The sequence below is a fragment of the Xiphophorus couchianus genome, chromosome 14 (genome assembly GCF_001444195.1).
Source record: "Xiphophorus couchianus chromosome 14, X_couchianus-1.0, whole genome shotgun sequence".
NCBI lineage: Eukaryota > Metazoa > Chordata > Actinopteri > Cyprinodontiformes > Poeciliidae > Xiphophorus > Xiphophorus couchianus.
In genome coordinates this window covers 6756703-6779996 of record NC_040241.1, presented here as the reverse complement: position 1 = coordinate 6779996, position 23294 = coordinate 6756703, and the positions used below count along the sequence as shown (strand labels likewise).

At 40.7% G+C, this 23294-nt stretch overlaps 3 protein-coding genes across 5 annotated transcripts; 1 reads left to right on the top strand and 2 right to left on the bottom strand.

The window, feature by feature from the left end:
* Nucleotides 1-982: 982 nt before the first annotated feature.
* LOC114157126 (E3 ubiquitin-protein ligase TRIM39-like) lies at nucleotides 983-10676 on the bottom strand. The gene is made up of 8 exons (XM_028037932.1): nucleotides 10325-10676; nucleotides 8391-8982; nucleotides 7771-7866; nucleotides 6923-7156; nucleotides 6568-6718; nucleotides 3195-3221; nucleotides 2106-2281; nucleotides 983-2025 (listed from the first exon to the last, which is right to left on the bottom strand). The coding sequence occupies exons 2-8, from the start codon at nucleotides 8958-8960 to the stop codon at nucleotides 1654-1656; spliced, it is 1626 nt and encodes a 541-aa protein (XP_027893733.1). The 5' UTR covers nucleotides 8961-8982; nucleotides 10325-10676; the 3' UTR covers nucleotides 983-1653.
* A 1520-nt stretch (nucleotides 10677-12196) lies between these two features.
* LOC114157177 (GTPase IMAP family member 7-like) lies at nucleotides 12197-14965 on the top strand. The gene is made up of 2 exons (XM_028038033.1): nucleotides 12197-12354; nucleotides 13466-14965. Exons 1-2 carry the CDS (start codon nucleotides 12348-12350, stop codon nucleotides 14233-14235), a joined length of 777 nt encoding a protein of 258 aa, XP_027893834.1. The 5' UTR covers nucleotides 12197-12347; the 3' UTR covers nucleotides 14236-14965.
* LOC114157147 (GTPase IMAP family member 7-like) lies at nucleotides 14556-22987 on the bottom strand. 3 transcript variants are annotated; one of them, XM_028037974.1, is made up of 2 exons: nucleotides 22855-22970; nucleotides 14556-16030 (listed from the first exon to the last, which is right to left on the bottom strand). In XM_028037974.1, the coding sequence occupies exons 1-2, from the start codon at nucleotides 22859-22861 to the stop codon at nucleotides 15366-15368; spliced, it is 672 nt and encodes a 223-aa protein (XP_027893775.1). In that variant the 5' UTR covers nucleotides 22862-22970; the 3' UTR covers nucleotides 14556-15365. The 3 variants fall into 3 exon arrangements, with proteins under 3 accessions (XP_027893775.1, XP_027893776.1, XP_027893773.1); XM_028037975.1 differs by lacking the exon at nucleotides 22855-22970 and adding an exon at nucleotides 16888-17052; XM_028037972.1 differs by lacking the exon at nucleotides 14556-16030 and adding an exon at nucleotides 18664-20015 and having other exon boundaries at nucleotides 22855-22987.
* Between the last annotated feature and the right edge of the window lie 307 nt (nucleotides 22988-23294).

Genomic DNA, 23294 nt, shown 5'->3' with positions numbered 1-23294 from the left:
AACATAGTATACACTCATTTTATAGTAATTACAACATGAGTAATTACAAAAACAAAGTAATTGCTCATTTTATCCATAAAGATTTGTTTCTCATGGTTGAAACAAATGAGAAATAACCTGTACCAGATAAATCAAACACAACTGCAAACCACTCATGTTTTAGAAGCACTTCATTACATAAATTATTCCAATTTCCCATCCAATATTGATTCAGAGAAATTCACATCATCTGTGGAGCATTATAAGTCACATGATGTTCATCAACCTGTGCGTCCACCCTTTATAAAAATGCTAAAATACTCCAAGTGATGTAGGTCAAAAGTCTCTCATATCCAGTCCACTCCTCCACATGTGTGAAATAATCAACTTCACACTTTATGTAGAAAACGAGCGCCTACAAAATGGACACAATACAGAACATTTACAAGATGATTTGTATTTTGAATTCGGGTTTCGTGTAGCGTAATCCAGTGGTTCTCAAACTTTTTTCAGTGATGTACCCCCTTAAAAATATATTTTTAGTCAAGTACCCCCTGACACGGGCAAAACATTTTTGGAATAAAAAAGAGGTACAGTGCTGTAAAATCACTGTCTGATTTATTAAAGCCAAACAACTTATATCAGTGAACCTGACAAATACATCCATATTGCAAACATTGCATGGTTAAACAAAAAAGAAAAACAGAAGACGGTGACCACCAGGAAGGTATAAAACCAGTCAAAACTGAAATATGCAAAACGCTGCTAATTTATATTGGTCTCTGTAATGGTACAAAATTAAATATATACATAAATAATAATTCAGTGCATGAACACACATTTATATTTTATCGAACTTTTTACAAACTAATTTTTCCCAAGACTTATTATGAGGAGCCTACTGATTTTTTAAAGATATTTTGAAAAGCTTCAGGTACCCCCTGCAGTACCTCCACGTACCCCCAGGGGTACACGTACCCCCATTTGAGAACCACTGGCGTAATCAATGATGCCGCAGTTATTGGTGCCCCAGACAATTATTGTAAAAAAGAAATGCAACTAAAACATTTTATGTTTTTACACTCTTGAGTGGATAAAACTATCTCAGAACTTTCGAGTCATAATCCCTGCATTTTAATTGCCTTCATAATTGACAAAGGCGGTGTGACCCTTGAAGCACAAGGCGTATTTAAACGCAGAACATTTGAGTGAAAAAAGGTTCATGGGTCAATGATGATGTCGTAAAAATAAATCAAGGATATCAGCATTATTGGTTCATGTCATTCATCATTTTACTAAGTCATTGTTTAATCGGTCATCTCTGCTGGTCACTGTTTGCATCCACAGGGAGAACTGACGGATTGATGAAGAGATCAATAACGTCCCAATAATAATCTTGTTTTTAACACAGTTTTGTTTGTTAGCGTATGTGTCAGCATAAACTTTCCAGTTTGGAAGCGGAAAAGTCACGCCAACCCGAGATTGGTCAGGTTTCTGTTACACTAGTAGCCGTCTCTGAAATTGGACTCTTAAACCAGATTGGTTTTGCTTCACATTTGATCCAAAATGAACACCTTCATATTCTATAAACAACTTATATTAAGTAGAATAGACGAAAGAAAACTGCTCTGTTGTGTACAAAACATGCTACCTAACTCAATTAAATGTTTCTTTTCAAGTTTCCTGACTGACAGCTGTGATAATCAGCGGCTCTGTATTTTTCCCGTCGTCAAAAACTCCTGGGCTGAAGAAAGGGAAGATCCTCTCCGAGAACAAACACCCGGTGAAGGTGTAGATGTGCGATCTGTCATCCACGTCAAAGAACGAAACCGTCCCTTCTTCGTAATCTGTGAACACTCCGATGGTCTTGGGACTCTTATGGAGTTGAAGCAGGATGGAGGGGGAGTCCAGGGCCCGGTACTCACTGGCGTTCCTTAAACGCACCGTCCAGTAGCCGTTGTCCGGGGTGGAGGTGATCATACCTTTCCTGTTGACGGACTCTTTGACCACACCCAGGTCCCAGAAGGTCTTCTTTCCAACTGCAACCTAGTTGACAGAACACGTTTTTGAGCATTGGTGTGTCATCACGGGCCCGGCGTCGCTTTGGGTTGATCGAACCGATCTACCTGAAAGTAGAACCTCCCAGACTGGAAGCCTTTCTTGCTCAGAACGCAGATAACCGGGTCAAAGCGTTGGGAAATGTCGGGAACAAGGTGCAGCAGCTCGCCTCGGCCCGCCTGCTTTCCGTCAGAGGACAGGACGATGTTTGGATGGGCCGTGTCTGGGTCCAACACCACATCCACTGTGGACACACGGGTCAAAACTTATCGTCTCCAACTGCCACCTCCTTACGATCAGTACACCCAACGTTTATCATCACAGTCATCCGTGTTAGAAAAATTATCCTCCTGTTCATTTACTCATGAGTTTATTTTACAAGTTATGTTTTCATATTATTCTTTTCATATTCTTCTTTTTATATGTACTTAACTTCTCTTTCTTTTGTAGTATATTATTAACTTTGTTTAGGATGTTTGCCTGGAAGCTGATAACGTTAAACATTCATGTGTTATTAGTTCCATATGTAACTGATTAGTTGTGGTCAGTTGCATGCCCTTGTAAGGGCATGTCCATAGGAGGTTCCAGAATGTGAAGACGGTTGGTCAATTCTCTGTGTGAAGAAGCCCAACCTCCTTTTTCTATACAATAAAGAGAAATGCAAAGAAAGATCTAGCAGAATTGATTTCAGACAGTGTTTGACAGCGATTCGTCGCGTCTGTTCTCAATTCTCCTATTCTGCAGAAAAGAAATTAAAAGAAACCTAATCTCTGTCTCTGGCTGATTCTTTGCAGGTTATGACAAAATAATATCACAGGTTACCTGAAGGAATCTGACACTATGGTAAAACCTACGAGAGAGACTAAATTCCAGTGCATGTTCTTCTGTTGTAATCTGTTGTTCACCTGGTCTTTAAAATCAGGTAAAAACAAGCTCAGAGGCACGAGGTAACTTAAAACATTTAATTGGAGGCCTTCAAGAAAAAAAAGAGCAATGGGTAATTTCTAGCAATGAGCAAGAGACATACCAATATGCTAGGATATAAGGAAGAAAAGGCAAGTCTTTTTGGGATTCATTAATAAGATTAATAGAAAAACAGTTTTTTTTAAATAAGGATAAAGTAAAAGGTTTAATGTAAGTGTAAATTGTGTTCATACCTGCATATTTTTGCATCCTCCTCATCTCTGTGAAAAAGAGAAATAAAAAAAAATCTTTATTAAATACTTTTTTTAAAATCAGAAGAAGACAATTAAATTGTTTGTGGACATCAAAAAGATCGAAATGTAGCAATGTAACAATTTTTTTAATTTTTATTTTTTGCCATTACAAAGATTAACAACTTTTTTAGAAAAACATGAGAAAATATATATTTTTTGTTTTTGGTATGATACTAAGCAAGAACACTTACTGGCACTCCTAATAAAAATGTGTATAAAGAAAGCCTTAGATAAATCATTATCAATCCCAATTAAAATGCAAATAAATACAAATACAATACAGATATATACAATTAAATCAAGAAATTAATTATTTGACCTTTTTAGGTAATCAGAGTGTTAAAGGAGCTCTTTATTAGTAATCCATAAAATCCTCTTTTCCTGGGGTAGAAATATGACGTGACACCCAAATGTTTTGGCAAAACCGAATGTACATTGATAGTCAGTGGTGATTAAATTAGAAAATGTAAATGTTAAATGAATGATATATTATTTATCTTCTAGAAGTAAAAAAATAATTTAAAAGGGATTTAAAAAAATATAAATAAGAAGGCCAACATCTCTTAAATTGCCATGTTGCCATGACGCCTGTTGGTTAACGAGTGAGGTAGAGTTCTCACACATCAACATCCCAACTCCTCACTCCTTCATCAAATTCTATGATGTCATGATGATGTCAGTCATTTCTGATGTCATCGTCACTGTAACAAATATATGTAACAAACGTTTTCCTTCTTGTCATTGCTTGCCACACCACTGACCAGTTCAGACATACGTTGAACGTTGATCAAGACTTAATTGGAATAAACATTGTTTGGTCCAGCATGTCCTATCAAAGGCCACTTTACGTCAACAGTGCGATAAGAAGGCGTTGGGGAGCTGTACCCAATCACCAAGGCTGGCTTGAGGTCCAGAGACTTAGGTCTCTCGTGGAAACGGAGAGAGCGAGGAGGCTGGAGGAGAACCAAAAGGTAGCTTCCTTGCAAAGAGAGCTGGACAATACACAATCTGAGTTGCAGAAGCAGAAAAATCTCAAGGAGATTTTCATCAACAAGGGCAAAGAGATGAGGAAAAAACTACTGGCAGCAGAAAAGTTTACCGATCCAGAGACTCTCAGCCCCGCTGTTGTCGCTTCCAAGGTGATCAGCGAAATAAGACACAAGAAGAAAAAGCAGCTGCAGGAGGACTTGGAGCAACTGAAGGTTGCACATGTTGTCAACGAGGAAGAATTTATATCACAGATCCGGGCAGGGAAAGAAAAATGTGACGCCTTCCAAGAAGAGCTGGACCAAGTGAAGACTCGCTACGAGGAGCTTCCATCAAAATATGAAGCCGACGTTCGTGAGGGGAAGCTGCAGGTCGACGCGGAGATGTTTTATGAAGAGAAACTCAAGCAGGCCCGAAAGCTCTTTGAAAATGTTACAGATGTTTCTGCACTGAGACAGGAAGCCGGCGGTTATCAGCATGAGATGAACCATGAGAACGAAGCTCATTTGAGAAGAGCAAAAAATGATCTTGAGCTTATCAAGGAACTCAGAGCAGAAAAGGACAAGCTGATTCAGAGAATGGGACAAGAGTTCACGTTCCTGCAGCAGGAATCCGAAGAGGCAAGAAAACATTTCCAAAGTGAGCTGGAGGAGATTAAGGTTTCTTTCCAGGATCTTAAGGCTACATATGAAAGGGACGTTTCTGCTCTAAGAGAGGAAGCACAAATATTTAAGGAGGGCGCAGATAAAGAGATAAAAGCTCTGTCACAGAAAACGATGAGGGACCTAAAGATTATCAATGAACTTGGAGCCGAGAAAGACAATCTCCAAAAACAACTCAGTGCCCTCCAGCAAATGTATTCCACCTGTGAACTTAATTACCAAACGGAGCTGGAAAATCTGAAAACGGAGCTCAGAGACAGAGAGGAAGTTGGACCTCGAAGAAGGAAAGTGGCAAAGTGTCAAGAACCAAATGAGAAAGAGACTACCACTGTAAATAACATCTCTGGCCTGGCATCCATGGATCTGGACCGTCTCTTAGAGGAAATCCTGTCAAAGGATTTTGAGATACCTGATGCATCTCCTGAGGAGCTGAATGACTTTATAGAGGTGATGCAGAGAGATTCAGGCATTCTTGATTTTAAACCCATGGAAGTGACAGACTTCTGTGTGGAAACTCTTTCAGAGGAAAGGGAAAGTCCAGACCCTGAACCCTGAGCAATTTACAAAACCTCCACTTAGATTTTAGACTAATTTAATGGACAGCGCTGGATCTTCACAGAAAAGTGGTCACAGTTTTTAACCGGGCGCCTCTTTCTGTGAGATTTGGTTGTTCCTTCGTTAGTGTCAGTTTTCGCCGGGTGCTCCGGTTTCCTACACATTCCCAAAAACATAAGTTATATATATATAAATAGAGTCTGAAACATTTTATAAAAAGCCAACCCCATCCATCCCTTCACCCACCACAAAACACAAACAAAAAAATTTAAGTATTAAGATTAAGAAAACGCCCCCGCACCCCCAAAATGTGTTTGAGCGCAAATCACCCAAAACTGCCCCCCACAATAGCTGAAAGGAAAAAATAAACAAAAAAGCAAACAAGAAACATTGCAACAAATTCCAAACAGCAAATAAACACCCCATTCCTCCCAACTAAAAAACAACAACAAACAAATCATATATGTGTGTGTTGGTGTACATGTGAGTGTACACCAGGTGAGTGTGAAGCGTCTCTTGCAGTAGCTTAGAGATTCTTCCTGGAATTGCAGAAAGTTGCTCTACTGCAACTTTCTGCGTCCAGCTACTGCAACTGGCTAGTCCCTTGATGTGGGCTGAAAAGAGGAGCAGGGTGTGTGATTCTCCTCTTGCCAGTGATTAGCCTCTCCACCCCAAAGGCCTCTGCAGTGCCTCCTCGTGGCCACACATGGAAACTGGGTACATTAACAGTGCCAGGCCAAACTGCAAGGGGTCTCGGAGCAACAGTGGGCCCCAGAGATGAGGTGCACAGTGTGTGGACCCGTCAACCACTGTCCCAGCTATGGGCAAATAGCGCCAGTGTCTCATGATTTTACATCTAACAAGGCAAGAGCCTAAATAATTTGAAGCTTGTGCTTCAGAGCAAACTGCCAACCCTGCATTTGTATGTGGATTGACGTTTTTAAACTGAAGCTAATTAAAAATATTTAAAGCCGTAACAAATTAGAGGGAATTGCCCTTTAGTCATCCGGCCCATCAGAAACCAACTTCAGCTCTGTATAACACAAGGACTTTTAAGCTTTTGCGTAAACCGTCATCCTAAATAACGTTGAAACTCTTTTCCTTTTTACCTTCTTTCTTCAAGACATCCAGGTCTTTCCTCACAGTGTTATCCAGTCTGGAAAGTGCTCTCCTCACCGTTCCAACGCAAAGTTCAGGGTAGATCCTAGTTTCTGTCCACTCCCTGTTGGTAGGTGGAGGTGACACAAGCGAGGGCAGTCTCTGACGAGGGTAAAAAAAAAATGAATACAATTTGTACATTAATCAAAAATGATCGCCAAAATGCTGTGCTTTCCTCCTGACTGTTTCTACAGTAGCAAACCTGCTTCAGACGACATTCACATTAGCCAGCACAGTTTGGTTTTTTTTTATATCCAGTTTCTAAAAATCTGCTTCCCATCACCACAATCTGAGGTTGATGCTGACCTGCAGGAGTTGCAGGTGGTCATCCGTGTTTTCCAGCTCGTTTAGCTCAGTGTTTCTCCTCTGCAGCTCAGCGATTTCCTGCTGAAGGTCACCGATGAGCTCCTCTGCCCTCTTCTCTTCCGCTCTCTGCCTTTCCTCAATTTCTGCATCAGCTTCGGCTCGTCTCTCCTTCGTCGAGTTGATCAGGGACGCGAAGAGACTGTCGCTCGCCTTCCTCTCCTTCTCAGCGCTCAACTGGAAAGCACCAAACATGTTAGCACTTGATTCAAAGAAATTAAGTGAGATATAAGTTTTGATTTTGGACAAGTTTCCAGTGACGAAATAAATATAATTTCTGCTAAAGGAAAACACCAAGATGCAATGTAATGTGTGTTTAGAGCAGGGATTTGTTTAACACAACACTTATTGTTGGTTAATTCATATCTTTTGTACCTACATGTTGTCATTTTGCTCCTTTATTCTTCCATCTCATACCTATAAGCAAAACTGTGTTGCACCCAATTACGCCCCAGTATTTGATGTTATATACCATATATCTTTAATGCAAATCATGAACAGTCCCACTTTTCACAATAAAGTGACAGATGGTCAGTACAAAACGTTGCACAGTGGCTATCTCAATTTGACCGGTTTCTATCGGGGTCAAAAAGGCTCGGGGACAATAACCAGCAGCCAATGACGCCATTTTGTATTCGAAAAAGTCAGGCATGATGTGACTAAAAGTACAAAGGTAAAAAAAAAAAAAAAAAGACCAGCACTTCACAAAACCCTTTGTCAAATTGCATAAAATGTCAATGGATCCTCATTTCAGTTAGAGGTCGAGGTTTGCTCTCTCCATCGTCACTTACTGCGCTCAGCTTCAGACAGGTTTTTATCTCCTCAATCTTCTTTTGCCGCTCCTGGATCATCTGCTGAAAATCTGCCTGCGTTTGCTGCATGTGGACCTAAATGGACAGAACATATTTATTTGGTTTATTTATTTAAAAGATGGGCTGGGTTGGCAGTCTGTGCATCACTGAGTTACAAACTGATGGTAAACGGTAAACGGACGGTACTTGAGCGGCGCTTTATCAAGTCTAGAAGACCCAAAGCGCTTCACAGCACATTCAGTCATTCACACGCTGATGATGGACAGTAGCCACAGCTGGCCTTTGTCCATCACCAGCAGGTAAGTGTCTTGCCTAAGGACACAATGACGGAGACATATGGATTGAGGAGTCGAATCGGCAACCTACCGATTACAGGATGAACTCCTGCCACTGCCGCCACCATCGCGCCACATTAATCAGACCACAAATAATGGCACAGCCTTCTTTAACATAATAGAGTTGCATTTTTAGCTTATGTTGTGTTGATAGACTACTTGATGTGCTATGTTCAGTTTGGGTCATTTCATGAACATTACATTACGATCCCATCATTTCCGGCCTTCAAAGTACAGCTTACACTAGTCGCCATCTCCCGTTACCTTCCTCTCCTTGCTCTCGTCCTCCATTGTCACAGGCTGGTGGTCTTTGTGCTCCGTCTCGGTGCAGAACTGGCAGACGCACATCTGCTCTGTCCTGCAGAACATCTCCAGCAGCCGCTCGTGCTTCTTGCACATCCTGTCCTGCAGGTTCGCCACCGGCTCCATCAGCTTGTGCAGCTTCAGGGTGGCCACGGTCCGGTGCGGCTCCAGGTGGGCCTCGCAGTACGACGTCAGACACACCAGGCACGACTTGTGGGCCCTCACCTGCAGGGAGGTGGCGGCGCACACGTCACACACGACTTCGCCCGGTTTGGCTGCAGACACGGGTGAAGCTGACGAGTAGACTATCATCTGCCTTAAAGCGTCTGCCAGCTCTTTGAAGGCCGTGTTGATGCTTATCTCAGGCCTGAAGGCGAACGTCTTGCTGCAGGCGGGGCACTGGCAGACGTCACTGCTGTCCCACAGCTGCCCGATGCAGACTCGGCAGAAGTTGTGCCCACAGGGAGTGGTCACTGGGTCAGTCAACACCTGCTGGCAGATGCTGCACTGGAGCTGTTTCTCTGGGAGCATTTTAGCTTATGTGTCTCTTTATCTGTTGGACAAGAAATAAGACAGTTTGGTTAAAAAAAAAAGATGGAAGAGGCAGCAGTTAAAAAAAAATCATTCACCAATAGTTAGCTTTCGGTGAATATGTAAATATGCCAAAGTTACATATGTCTTTCCTGTCGTTCAGTTTTTCACACAGTCAACAATAATGAGTGGCCTTGGAATGTGGGTTATTCTATCAGGCACACCCAGTCTTTACTGAGGCTATAGTCATATAATAATAATCCTGACATAACACCAGTTCATCCACATAAAGAACCCAATGAATAATCTCTACTGTTACTTCATACAAAAAGTTCTAACCTTAAAAACAGACTGGTTTTATTGTTTTTCCTGGGGAACGTAACCTAGAACCACTGATCTATGAGAAGCTCAACAATGTTCTAGCAAAAACCTCAATCTGTCCGTCGTAAACTTGTGGTTTCGGACAAGTTTCAACCCATTGCCAAGTACAGAAAGACTCTAGTGACGTCAGCTGCAAAATTAAAGTTTTCAGAGAGGCGAAGAAAGCTTGACCTAATGGAGGCAGATAGACACAGTTTATGAGGCTGTCACCACCTTGCTTTTGCACCACTGTTGTTCTTTTAATGCAGGGTTCAATGTTGGTCTACATGCTTAAAAAAAGTGGACTCTTAATCTTTAAAAAGACAGGCTTTTTAACTTTTGAAAATTTCAAAAGTGAGACTTTGAAAGATTAGCTGTGTAGCATTTCCCTTTCAACGTTTACCAGATTGCTTCCTTGTTTCTCTTTGACAGTTCTTTGTGAATTGATTATGATTGTGGTGGGAGTAATGATTCTGTTTCATTTCTACTCATTCTATCGATCCGTAGGTTATACATCCACCCATCCATCTGAGATCAAGTCAGGGTGCTAGCATGTCTAGGAGACACCTCTCCGTTGACGAGTGTCAGCTCATTCTGGAGGATGCAAACATATCTCCAGAAGAGATTTATAGTGGGTCTGCCTTGAGACCTCCTACCAGTGGGACACAACCTTTAAAGAAAGGTGTCAAAGAGCCCAACATGCTCCCCTCCCCTTTTGATGCGGAGGGACAACTGAACCTCCTCATCCTCCCTGTTGCTCTTTTTGATCATGATCCATATCCCATGACCAAAGGTGAGGGTTGAAAGGTAGACAGATGGAAGTGTTTGCTGTTTGGGTCAGCTCTAGCTTCTCCACGATGGACCAGAAAAAAAGTCAGAAGTGCTGAAGATAAAGCCCCATTACGTCTGGAACAGACTCTCACCAATTAACCCAGCCGTATTGCTTCACATTTCTAAACACACTTTGAACTTTTAGGTTAAATCAGCAGATGATCTGTACTCACCCTTCTCAGATGAAGCAGTGTTGTCGCCTCTGACAGCAGGGCAGGTGATTCCTTTGGCACATGGAGCACAGTTACTCATAAACCAAAACCCTCCCCCTTCTACCTCCCCGACTCGCTGGATCTGCCTAATCTTAAAATCACAATTCACAGCTCAACCAACAATTAGTTACCGTAGCAACATTAAATAGCTGGCTTGTGTTCGGCAACCCTGTATTTATGTAATGATAGTAATACTTAATAGTAGCTCTCACTCGGGGACAGAGTTTGTTTGTCTCCAGGGTGTGGTGGCCTGGTCAATGGTTAACATTTTCCACTTGGAGCACACACCTGAAGTACCCGCTCTGGACAGCACACAGGTATGAGGAGAGCTCCAGACTCAGGCTCACCTGGTTACATAACGGACACGCTCAGGTTCATATAAGAGTCATGTCAACATGCTGGAAGCTTTCACACACACACACACACACACCCACCCACACCCACCCACATGTTTGCGCAGCTATCTTTGCAGGGACTTTCCATCGACTTCCAATCATTTCTGCAGCATAAACCTTACCCTTACCTTTACCCTAACCCTATCCATTACATACCTAACCCTAACCCTACCCAAAACTCAATTCACACCTTAGTCCTAAATCTGACCCTTGACCCAAAAACAGCGTGTGTCCCCACAACGTAGTATATGTCAGGAAAATGATCCCCACAAGGTATTAGAAACAAACGCACACATACATACACACACACACACACACACACACACACACGCCCACACACACACACACTGTATATGGGATGTGGAAAAATGCAGTGTCTTTTTCACAATTTGGAATATTACAGTTAGAGATTTCAAGGAATTTTAGCTGGGTTTTATGTGACAGGCCAACACAGAGTAGTGCGTAATTGTGAAGTGGAAAGGAAAAATACGCATGGTGAAAAAAGGAATGTGCAGCACATTTGTTTTCCAATACATACCTGTCTACCTTAGCTGACAGTTCAGGCGAGAAAAAAGAATGTATTAGAGAGGCAGTCAAGGGAAGGTGGGAGAATGTGTTCACAGGATGATTGTTATGCATTCACACCGCAAATCTGGCCTTTATGAAAGACAGACAAGATGAAGGAAACCCTCAAGAAGTAAGGAAAAAGCTATGTAGGGGAGCAAGAAAACCTGTTGGACATGTGTGTCGAATCCGGCCCACTACAGCTTCTTCTGTGGCTCTCTAGATTCCCAAGGGCCATATAAATAGAACCGTGAAGATAACTGTTGTGTGATTAAATGTCAAATTAAAGCAGGTTTGTATTGCCATATTACATTATCCATCCATCCATCCATTTTCTAACACTCTTGTCCCTAGTGGGTCCATATTACATTAATTAGTCCAAATATATATGGATAAATATAAACCTTAGAGCAGATGTTTCCAAGTGAAATAAGGTTTGGACTAATTACGGTTTGGAGCAAATCTTTAGTCCTAATCCGACTGAACTGCACCCAAATGCATCACTGTTCTCTGTAGCGTCATAACTTTCTCACTAGGTGGCGACAAAGTATTAAAATAGCGGTGATTTCACTAGAATCCTTCCTACCTTCTAATACAGTCTGACGGAAATATATTTAAACTTTAACTACTGTTTTACACTATAGTATATAGTTGTTTGGTTAGAGCGACTTGTTGAACTAAATGGTTCTGCAATCATATAAACTTAGAAATTTTGATCAGTACAAAAAAAATTCTGCGATCATATGTTTCTTTACGTGGGCAGGTCTTTGGATTAATATAAGGTGTGTTTATTCAAATAGCAAAAACAAACAACCAAGAAAACCAAAAACGAAAGATGCAATGCACAGTCTTTATCAAAGTCAGTTGACGCAGATCACGCCTTGTGTTTTACAGGAAATGGTTCACTTTAGCCGGAAACTAAAACTGTCGAGACACGTTTGAGTCCAAATTCACCCGGGTAGGACGAGCAGCGCAATTTCTTTTCCCCTAAAACGTCTCCACGCAGCTCAAACTTGTTCTTCGTCATGGCTGGTAAGTTATTTTAGCTTCTTGTAGTTAAACTGCAAACGTGACGATCTGAAGCCAAACAGAAAACAGAACAGAGCTTCGCTGCACAGTCTCCTCTCACATCCATGTTGTTTCTCCTTGCGGTCCTGCGGTTGGAGACTTTTAATGTTCGTGAAAGAGGAAAAATAAATAAATAAAAATACGATAATATTCGTGGCGCTTCTTCGGGGCTTTTAAAATTATTGTGACTTCTTGATTTAAAAATAAAATCAGGAAGTATTAGCGCGCTTACTTTTTTTTAATACGTAGAAGTTGTCAGAATATGTCTGAAAAGATTCCCATAAAGGAACCACACCTGCCTTCTCACAGTTTATTAGTGAGGAAAAGAGAAATGGTAAAATTATGCATTTGTGTGTCTGTGTGTGTATGAGGTGAAATTAGCCTCATAGTTACAAACAAATTATATTAAAACACGTTTGAACCGTCTTGCACTTTAATTTGACAAATTGACCTGAACAGGATCTGTTTTCCATATATATATATATATATATATATATATATATATATATAGTACAGACCAAAAGTTTCCTTTATTTTCATGACTATTGACATTGTAGATTCACACTGAAGGCATCAAAACTATGAATAACACATGTGGAAATATGCACTAAACAAAAAAGTGTAAAACAACTGAAAATACCCCTTATAATCTAGTTTCTTCAAAGTAGCAACCTTTTGCTGTGATTACTGCTTTGCACACACTCTGCATTTTCTTGATGAGCTTCAAGAGGTCGTCACCTGAAATGGTTTTCACTTCATAGGTCAACCTGTCCTGTCAGGTTAATAAGTGGGATTTATTGCCTTATAAATAGTCATGAAAATAAAGAAAACCCATTGAATTTGAAAGGTGTGTCCAAACTTTTGGTCTGTACTGTATATATATAATGTAAAATAATTCATTTTAAGGTGATATGCTCTTTCAAGCAGAAGAAGTTTCAATAAAATAAAAAACCAAGCAGTAAATTTACAATTTTTTTAAATACTTATTGTCAGCAGCAAGTATTTAAAAGTATTATCTAAAATAAATGACTAAACTGGAATTAATTTATCATTGTTTTCCTCTCCTTTTTGCCAGACACGCTGAGGATTGTCCTGCTGGGGAAAACTGGATGTGGGAAGAGCAGCCTGGCCAACACCATCTTGGGGAAGGACGTCTTCGAAGTCAAGAACTTCACCAGCTCAGCGGTCACTCACTGCCAGTCAGAGACCCAACGAGTCCACGGCAGGAGCCTCACTGTGGTCGACACGCCCGGCTTCTTTCACTCTGGACTGTCTGAGAAGGAGCAGAAGCGTGAGATAAAGAGGTGTACCTCAGCGTGCGCTCCTGGGCCCCATGCCTTTCTCATCGTGCTCAAAGTGGAGAAATTCACAGAGCAGGAGAGACAGGTCGTCAGAATCGTACAGGAATGTTTCTCTGCGGAGGCCTTTAAGTATTCCGCTGTTGTTTTCACACATGGCGACCAGTTGGCGGAAGGCACGAAGATAGAGGAGTTTATTAGAAAGAACCAGCAGCTGAAAGATCTGGTGGACAAGTGTGGAGGGAGATGCCACGTCGTGGATAACAAATACTGGAAAAACAAACAGGACGAGGTCAGAAACAACCAGTTCCAGGTGGAGCAGCTGCTCAACGCCGTCGGGAAAATGGTGACAGAAAACCATGGCGGCTGGTACAGCACAAAAATGCTGCAAGACTGGCAGAAACAGAACCAGCAACCCGTAGTCCACCGTTTACTTCAGACTGTAATCAAATATATAAGACCGAAGCCTTTGTTAATTTTCAGTGTGATCATTTTAGGTATAATTTCATGGAAAAGATGGGGAGTACATCCTACAGAAATCAATTAGGACCAGATAATTGAGTTGGACTGATTACAGAATCTCTACCGGCGGTCTCAAACTGACAGCAGCTCCATCATGATTTGCTGCCCTGAATGTTTCTCTAAGAGTAAAAATCAACATCTTTAGTCCCACTGACATTGTTATCCTATTTCTGACCTAATATCCGCAATATTACGGATTTTATAATCCGTAATATTGCATAATTTTGATTTAAACTCTGTTGTTAGTTAGGCTTTTCCCTTCTCATGAACAGTAGTTCCTGTTAGACTTTAGCATCACTCTGTCACATTTCTCTGTGATTTTTAGTTTGTTTTTTCCCATGATCCTCCTGCTTTATGCTTTTCTCCAGCTGTTACATTCGCTTGTAGCAAAACCAAGGACAAGCAAATGCCAGATGTAGTTCAGTCAAATATCATTTCATATGTAAAATTATTGCCAAATCAAATTGTATGTTTGTGGCGGCCTCAACATGTCAGAGACTGTTGGACGCAACAATAATAAAGCCGTTGCTTTCGAAACAGAAATCTGTCATCTGTGGTTCTTACACTGAATTAAACATCAATGATAATTCTTACTAAACTCTTAGTAACAAACAGATCCTCTTTGTCTCCGATTGGTTTGAAAATAGAAATATCTCGCCCAATCACTGGAGCCTTAGACAAAACAATAACCTGCCTTTGTACTGATATTGTGCAAGATGATGGTGTCTACAATAAAAGTGCACAATGTGACAAAACTTCTGGAGTTACTGATTTCAAACATACAGTTTTAGCCTAATACAAACAATTCTGCATTGTAAGGATCAAGTGGCATTGTGTGTTATAAATTTTACCCAAAAAATGTCATTTTGCATTACATGTATTAACTTACAATGAAAACACAAGTTCAGATCAATCAAGTTTTATTGGTTTGAGAAAAACGAAAGTAACATTGACAGTAATTGAAATGTGTGTAAAAGGAATAAAAATAATCACTTAAAACTTAAATTTTCAACATACATTCACAAGTTGTGATAAATGTAACAAATAAGAAAAGAGTTTCTTACATATATATTTCTTCTTTTTTTTTCTTTTTTTTTTACATAAACAATTCTGTTTTACAGTTATAAAGAAATAAGTTGGGCTAACATGAAAAGCTCAAGTTAACTGGCAATTTCTAATGCCCCCAGGGCATTGCTTCTCCCACTTTCCCACCTCTTGAAGTAAGATGAGATGCTGCTCGCTTTTCATTTTCTCTATCGTGTTGAGAAGCTGGTCCACCTGGAACCTGTTGCTCCTGTAGCCGTCCTGCTGATCTTTCCAGTATTTATTATCCACAACGTGGCACCTGCTTCCACACTTCTCCACCAGCTTTCTCAGATCACGATTCTCTTTAATAAAATCCTCAATCTTCTGCCCTTCTCTCAGCTGATCGCCATGCGTGAACACGACCACAGCGTGTTTCAGAGCCTCATCTGAGAAATATTCCTTTATTTTATTGATGACATCCTTCTCCTGGTCTGCGTATCGTCCCACATTCAGCACAATGAGAAACGCGTGAATCTCAGGCGCGGCCATTTCGATACACTTTAGAATTTCAGTCTTCACCTTCTCTTCATCCGTATTGTTTCCAAAGACGCCGGACATGTCGATGACTTTGACAGAAACTCCTTTGATATGTTTAGATTCAACTTGGCATTCATCTGTCTCAGAGTTTGGAGACATGTTTTCCTTAAACAGATCTTCTCCCAGTATGGTGTTTCCAAGGCCGCTCTTCCCACTGCCAGTTTTTCCCAGCAGGACTATCTTTGTTTGACTTGATCCTAGAAGACAATAAAAACATTTTTTTTATTCAATTAAATATTAAATCCTACTAGATCTTGATCGCAGAACAAGCAAGACTTTAGACAACCCCACATGTTTTATTGCTTGAGTTATGTTCAAATGACTGCAAAACTGTGTATCATCTCCATATGACTGAAATGAAATGATTTCTTGTCAACTGGGAAACTGGGTACAACAATTAAAACTAGATGTTAACGGTTAAAGCATTAGATTAATCAGAACGTTGTAAGTATTATTAATATTACTGCGGATTCATTGAACCAGTTTTGACCTTAAAGCCTCTCTGCCGCGGAGGGATACCACAGCAGCGCGTAACGGGGCTCAACACACGGGGTTTCTGCCACAGCAGACAGGAGAGGAAGTTGACCTTTTCAACTTTCTTTGCTGCGTGACTAACTCGCGTGCGCGCATCTGCGGTGCACCAGGTCGCAAAGGGACGAGTTCAAGTTTAAGCGCCTCGTCGCTCAAGTTTCACAGGAAATGAATAAAGAGGTACAAGAGCACAAACAGTTACTGTAGCTACTGGAGACTCGCAAGAAGTGACCGTGTTTTTATTCTGAAGCTCACACTACATTAAGGAGCTGCTATTGTTACGTATATTTTACATTCAAACTCCTCTGCTTCTTACATAGCAACAGAAAAGTGATTGTTGGTAAAAAAAAAAAAACAAACACAATTTCAGATGGCTTCCAAAAAGATGACGACACAAAGAAAACAGACGCGCTCTGGTGGAAACAAAAAGCAAAAAAGGAAAATATTGGTGAGAGTAAAAAAAAAAAAAAAAACAGTCACTGTCTTTTTATGTTAATTTTGAGTATTAATTTCACCAACTCACCCGCCATGATGAAGAGGAGCTGATAGCGTGGAGATCTTGTAATCAGTTGCTGGGTTCGTAGGTACTGGGTGTGTGTCTCTCTCTAAACTTAAAGCTGTTCCACACTTTACTTCTGCTTTTGGCCCCTTTTCCTTTCAGTCCGGTACTGGGTCCGCCTCTCAGTTTAAAAATGATCCACATTATTTTTCCTTTTGACTTGGCTCCAGTACAGAGATCAAAATATTTCAAAACACCCGAGCTTATTGTGGATGTGGGCAACTGTACTTTACGGCACAAGAGGCTGCACTGCAAAACACTCTAAACTTATAAAACCATTTACCTCTGCTTGTGAACATTTAGTTAGTTCCTCACTTGGTGTAGAGAAACCTCGACACACAGAGGAAACAAGACAAAACCCCTCGTCAGTGCGCGGATCACTAAGGAAAACCACGTGACCGATACAGTTCTTGGGATCGTTTCAGGGCCAGCCCAAGGCATAAGCAAACTAAGCAGCCGCTTAGGACCCCAGGGCCACTAAGGGGCCCCTCAGTGGAGCTGATTTTTTTCTTCCTTTTTTTAGTAATAATTTTTATGTCATTATAATATCAAAAACACACAATTTCACTATGAAGTGATTTGTTTCTACAATAATATATATCTGATAATGCATGTAGAAAATATTATTTTATGGACCAAAAGAAAGCAAAGAAATTGCCCTTGGGGCCCCTGGTGGCCGCGGTAGGTACCGCACGCCTCGCCGGTAACGAGCTGCAATTTGCAGAGCATCCAAACATCGAAAGCTTTTGCATCAATCGTAATTTTGCATTACATGTATTAACTTGCAATAAAAACACAATGAAAGCAAAAGTTCAGATCAATGAGGTTTTATTGGTTTGAGAAAAAAGAAAGTAACATTGACAATATTTGAAATGTGTGTAAAAGGAATAAAAATAATCACTTAAATCTTAATTTTTCAACATACATTCACAAGTTGTGATAAATGTAAGAAATAAGAAAAGAGTTTCTTACATATATATTTCTTTTTTCTTTTTTTTTACATAAACGATTCTGTTTTACAGTTATAAAGAAATAAGTTGGGCTAACATGAAAAGCTCAAGCTAACTGGCAATTTCAATTTTGTTTTCAGAAAAACAACAAACTAAACAATGAAATAAAAATATAACTACAGGAAACAGTAACTGTTAGGCTATGAAAAGGTTATTAAGGTTTGAATCAACAATGTTGGTCCAAAATGTGGTTCAAAAAACAGCCATCAGCACAAATAGTTTCCCAGAACATATCAGTTTTCTACATTTTGTAAATGAAAAACTATTTAGATTTATTTCTACTTTCATGTAATATAGAATAGTATATTATAGTACCTGATGTGAAGCTGCAATTCAGACACTTTTAAAAAAAAGTTAAAAATAATGTGAAGAACAATGTTTCCCCCCAAACCCTCTGTATCCTTCATCATTTTGTTGTATTATCTACATAACTAATCTTCTCTCCTGCTGTTTAAATAACATTTTACAAACATTATCAACCACTTCCACAGTTGCTGATGGCAGATTTATCAGAGGCTTTATAGTTTGTTTGCTTTGATGTTTTTACTCCCTCCTCAATTTTAACCCTCCATGAAGACAAACATCTAAGCCAGGCGTCTCAAACTCCAGTCCTCGAGGGCCACAGTCCTGCAGTTTTTAGATGTGCCACAGGTACAAAACACTGGAATGAAATGGCTTAACTACCTCCTCCTTGTGTAGATCAGTTCTCCAGAGCCTTAATGACCTAATTATTCTGTTCAGGTGTGGTGCAGCAGAGGGACATCTAAAAGTTGTAGGACAGTGGCCCTCGAGGACTGGAGTTCGAGACCCCTGATTTAAAACATTGGACAAACTAAGGCCCTGTCCAGATGGAGATGATTTTAGGTGTTTCCGGAAAAGGTTTTCTGTCATTTAGGCGACGCAAACACACGGATCTGACATTTTAAGGAACCAGGAGCAATTATTTTTGAAAACTGACGAGTTTCAAAACAGTGTCCTTAATGGTTCCACGTTCTGTTGCAGAACCATTAAGGACAAAAATGTACATCATCAGTCTTCATGTAGTCTGAGCATCTTGCCCTTGTAATTTAATTCCTTTACTTTATTCAGGCTTCAACTTTAGCTTCTTCTGTCCACTACTGTTTGGATCGTTTACACAGCATGATATGCTCAGCATTTCCCTTCCGACCTGGAAAAATATTTTAGTTATATTTACAACAGTGTCTGTTACTGTTTCACTGTTGTAAGCTACAGCTGCTCCAGCTGCGCCACCACCCACTGCCCCACCAACTGCACCAACACGTGGAAGTGGTTTGCATATAAAAGCACCAAGAAATGCTCCCAGCACCATTCCTACTGTAGCTCCAGCTGATACCTTCAAAATCTGCCCCCAGGGTATTGCTTCTTTCACTTTCCTCACTGCTTGAAGTGAGTGTTTGGCGAAGCTGCGTAGCTTGTCTTTTATCATCTTTTTCACTTTCCCCACCTCTTGAAGTAAGATGCTGGTGTAGCCGCCCTGCTCGCTTTTCATTTTCTCTATTGTGTTGAGAAGCTGGTCCACCTGGAACCTGTTGCTCCTGTAGCCGTCCTGCTGATCTTTCCAGTATTTATTATCCACAACGTGGCACCTGCTTCCACACTTCTCCACCAGCTTTCTCAGATCACGATTCTCTTTAATAAAATCCTCAATCTTCTGCCCTTCTCTCAGCTGATCGCCATGCGTGAACACGACCACAGCGTGTTTCAGAGCCTCATCTGAGAAATATTCCTTTATTTTATTGATGACATCCTTCTCCTGGTCTGCGTATCGTCCCACATTCAGCACAATGAGAAACGCGTGAATCTCAGGCGCGGCCATTTCGATACACTTCAGAATTTCAGTCTTCACCTTCTCTTCATCCGTATTGTTTCCAAAGAAGCCGGGCGTGTCGATGACTTTGACAGGAGCTCCGTTGATATGTTTAGATTCAACTTGGCATTCATCTGTCTCAGAGTTTGGAGACATGTTTTCCTTAAACAGATCTTCTCCCAGTATGGTGTTTCCAAGGCCGCTCTTCCCACTGCCAGTTTTCCCCAGCAGGACTATCTTTGTTTTACTTGATCCTAGAAGACAACAAAAAGATTTTTTTTTATTCAATTAAATATTAAATCCTACTAGATTTTGATCTCAGAACAAGCAAGACTTTAGACAACCCCACATGTTTTATGTTATGTTTAAGTTATGTTCAAATGACTGCAAAACTGTGTATCATCTCCGTATGACTGAAATGAATTGATTTCTTGTCAACTGGGAAACTGGGTTGTAATGAAGAGATCTTCATTACTGGGACTATTTTACTGAAATCACTGTATTGCAAGTGGTGTCAGTAGTGATGTTACGTGATGTGCCGAGGCTTCGAGGCGTGTGTCGAGTAATGGAGGGGGCGTTTCCGTAAAGCGCGTATCGAGGCTTGCTTCATTTAGGGGAGGAGCCGAAAACGATGACGTCCGAAGCCTCGCTGCCTGGCTGTACCACGTGACTGCTTCGGGAAGTGGCTCAGATGTTGGCGCGGGGTTTGACAGCTTTAGAAACCCCACAGGCTCCATTCAAAATGTGGGTTGTTGTAGGCGAGTTGCGGTCAGTTGAGAGAGTGGATAGAGTTTTGATAGTTTGGATAGCAGAGTTTGGATAGTGGTTATTTAGTTTGAGACAGTTAGTTTGGTGTTTGGAGAGTTTAGGAGATAGATAGACAGACAGACAGACAGACAGATAGATAGATAGATAGATAGATAGATAGATAGGAGATTTAGGAGCGCGAGGACAGGATAGGAGTAGGATGGAGCCGGCGAGAAAGAGGAGGATTTCCCCTATGTGGGAACATTTTGATTTGATAAGCCCTAACAAGGTAAGGTGAACTGAACATTTGCAGATGCATTAGGTTTGCTTATGAGGAACTGTATTTTTCACTGTTTCTTATTTTCTGTAAAGGTGAGGTGTTTATTGTGCTCCAAGGAGTTGGGGTACAATAATAACACCTCATCCATGTAGTGTCAAAAAAGAGAAATCGTTTGAAACCAAAAACTGTGGAGAAATTGTTGTTTCTTAATAAAAATGCATGAAATCATCCAAGTTACACAAGCATTAGCCTATTCACTACCCCCTCCCTAGTTCCACAAGCACTTTAACTGTCCTCTGCCTGATTAAGCCCAGGCCATTTTTCTAGAGTCACAGAAAAACTTTATTACACAACATGCCATATCACATGACACTACTATTTTGGGAATAATTACACACAGAGAATACATTCAAACAATATTTTATTATACACATATGTGTATACATAATTTATGTAGACAAATGATTTCGTCCTACATCTTTTGTGAAGTCATTCCCAAGAGCCATAATAGACAAAAATTCAATGCATCACATGTGTTAAGATACAGCTGGCTGTGATTATACACCTGGCCAGTAGGTGGTTTCGTGTGCACATGAAGCCTCAAGAAATGAACCCTTTCTCGAACCAGTTGGCTCAAGTGGTTCAATGCCTCATGAGGCTTCATCTCACCATCACTAGGTGTCAGAAGTGGGATCCACTTGTAACAAGGCAGCCTTTTGCGGTTGGATTTTACAGTGAGGATGAAGCTTTGAGACAGAGTCGGGTGGAAAACAGCAGTGGTTTTATTCTTCACTAAAAATCAACAACACTTCACAGGTGAAACTGCAACCTTAAATAGTCCCAGCTGTGACGGACCAAACCACCTTTAATTCACAGGGGAATCTCAATTCATCAATATCCACTCATTTAATTAAAATACCTTTTACTAGATACAAACATTTCCATTTACTTTTTATAAATATTTTATGTTTTATCATTACACCATACTGAAACACCACAAAACCCATAAACAATTCTCCCCACACTTTTCAATGGCCTCTCCCGGAGACTATATATGGTGTCTGGACCCCCGGTCAGTATTTGTCCAAACACCCTGGAGAGGACACAGAAAAGACAGGTGAGTCACTCTACATTAGCACTCCACACCTAACAGATTGTGCACAACCCATTTGCTCAGTTTTACCCACCAGTAGCTCATTGCTCTGAGTAACAATTATCCTCCCTTCACAGGCAACAACCACCTCACTGTCAATGAGGAGCAGCTGTGCAGAGCCAGAACAAAAGGCTACATGCTAATCTCTAAAAACACTCAATAAATACAATTAAAACTTCTTGTGTGCAAATTGTTACTGATGTGCAAATCTGTGCTTAAAGTGCAGTGCTGAATAAAGTGCTTGTTAATAAAGTGCAAAAATACTTTAAAAATGCAATACAGTGATTTCAGTAAAATAGTCCCAGTAATGAAGATCTCTTCATTACATGCGTACAACAATTAAAACTAGATGTTAACGGTTAAAGCATTAGATTAATCAGAACGTTGTAAGTATTATTAATATTACTGCGGATTCATTGAACCAGTTTTGACCTTAAAGCCTCTCTGCCGCGGAGGGATACCACAGCAGCGCGTAACGGGGCTCAACACACGGGGTTTCTGCCACAGCAGACAGGAGAGGAAGTTGACCTTTTCAACTTTCTTTGCTGCGTGACTAACTCGCGTGCGCGCATCTGCGGTGCACCAGGTCGCAAAGGGACGAGTTCAAGTTTAAGCGCCTCGTCGCTCAAGTTTCACAGGAAATGAATAAAGAGGTACAAGAGCACAAACAGTTACTGTAGCTACTGGAGACTCGCAAGAAGTGACCGTGTTTTTATTCTGAAGCTCACACTACATTAAGGAGCTGCTATTGTTACGTATATTTTACATTCAAACTCCTCTGCTTCTTACATAGCAACAGAAAAGTGATAGTTAGTAAATGTGGGGTAAACAAAAAGCAAAGAAGGAAAATATTGGTGAGAGAAAAAAAACTGTTTTAATATGTTGATTTTGAGTATTGATTTAACAAACTCACCCGCCATGACGAAGAGGAGCTGATAGCGTGGAGATCGTGTAGTCAGTTGTTGGGTTTGTAGGTACTGAGTGTCTCTCTCTAGACTTAAAGCTGTTCCACATTTTACTTTCAGTTTTGGTCCCATTTCCTTTCAGTCAGTTATAGGTACGTGTCTCTCTCAGTTTAAAAATGCTCCACATTAATTTTCCTTTTGACTTGGCTCCAGTACAGAGATCAAAATATTTCCAAACAACCAAGCTTATTGTAGATGTGGGCAACTGTACTTTACAGCAGTGGTCCCCAACCCCCGGGCCGCAAACCGGTACCGGTCTGTGGACCAATTGGTACCGGGCCGCACAAGAAATAATTGAATATTTCCGTTTTATGTGTTATTTGAGTCTGGAGGATCTCTTATTTTGAAAGTCCTTTAACCGGATTCTCTCGGTTACGTCTTGCGCGCC

What these genes read in the sequence shown, in the direction of transcription:
- LOC114157126 (XM_028037932.1), bottom strand. Translation starts at nt 8,960, where the DNA reads ATGCTCCCAGAGAAACAGCTCCAGTGCAGCATCTGCCAGCAGGTGTTG. An exon ending in ACGAGAGCAAGGAGAGGAAG is followed by an intron (nt 7,867 to 8,390) that starts GTAACGGGAGAT and finishes CTGTCCATTTAG; the next exon opens with GTCCACATGCAGCAAACGCA. An exon ending in CTGGGAGGTTCTACTTTCAG is followed by an intron (nt 2,026 to 2,105) that starts GTAGATCGGTTC and finishes TCTGTCAACTAG; the next exon opens with GTTGCAGTTGGAAAGAAGAC.
- LOC114157147 (XM_028037972.1), bottom strand. Translation starts at nt 22,978, where the DNA reads ATGGGACCAAAACTGAAAGTAAAATGTGGAACAGCTTTAAGTCTAGAG. An exon ending in GCTCCTCTTCGTCATGGCGG is followed by an intron (nt 20,016 to 22,854) that starts GTGAGTTTGTTA and finishes GTTGTCTTCTAG; the next exon opens with GATCAAGTAAAACAAAGATA.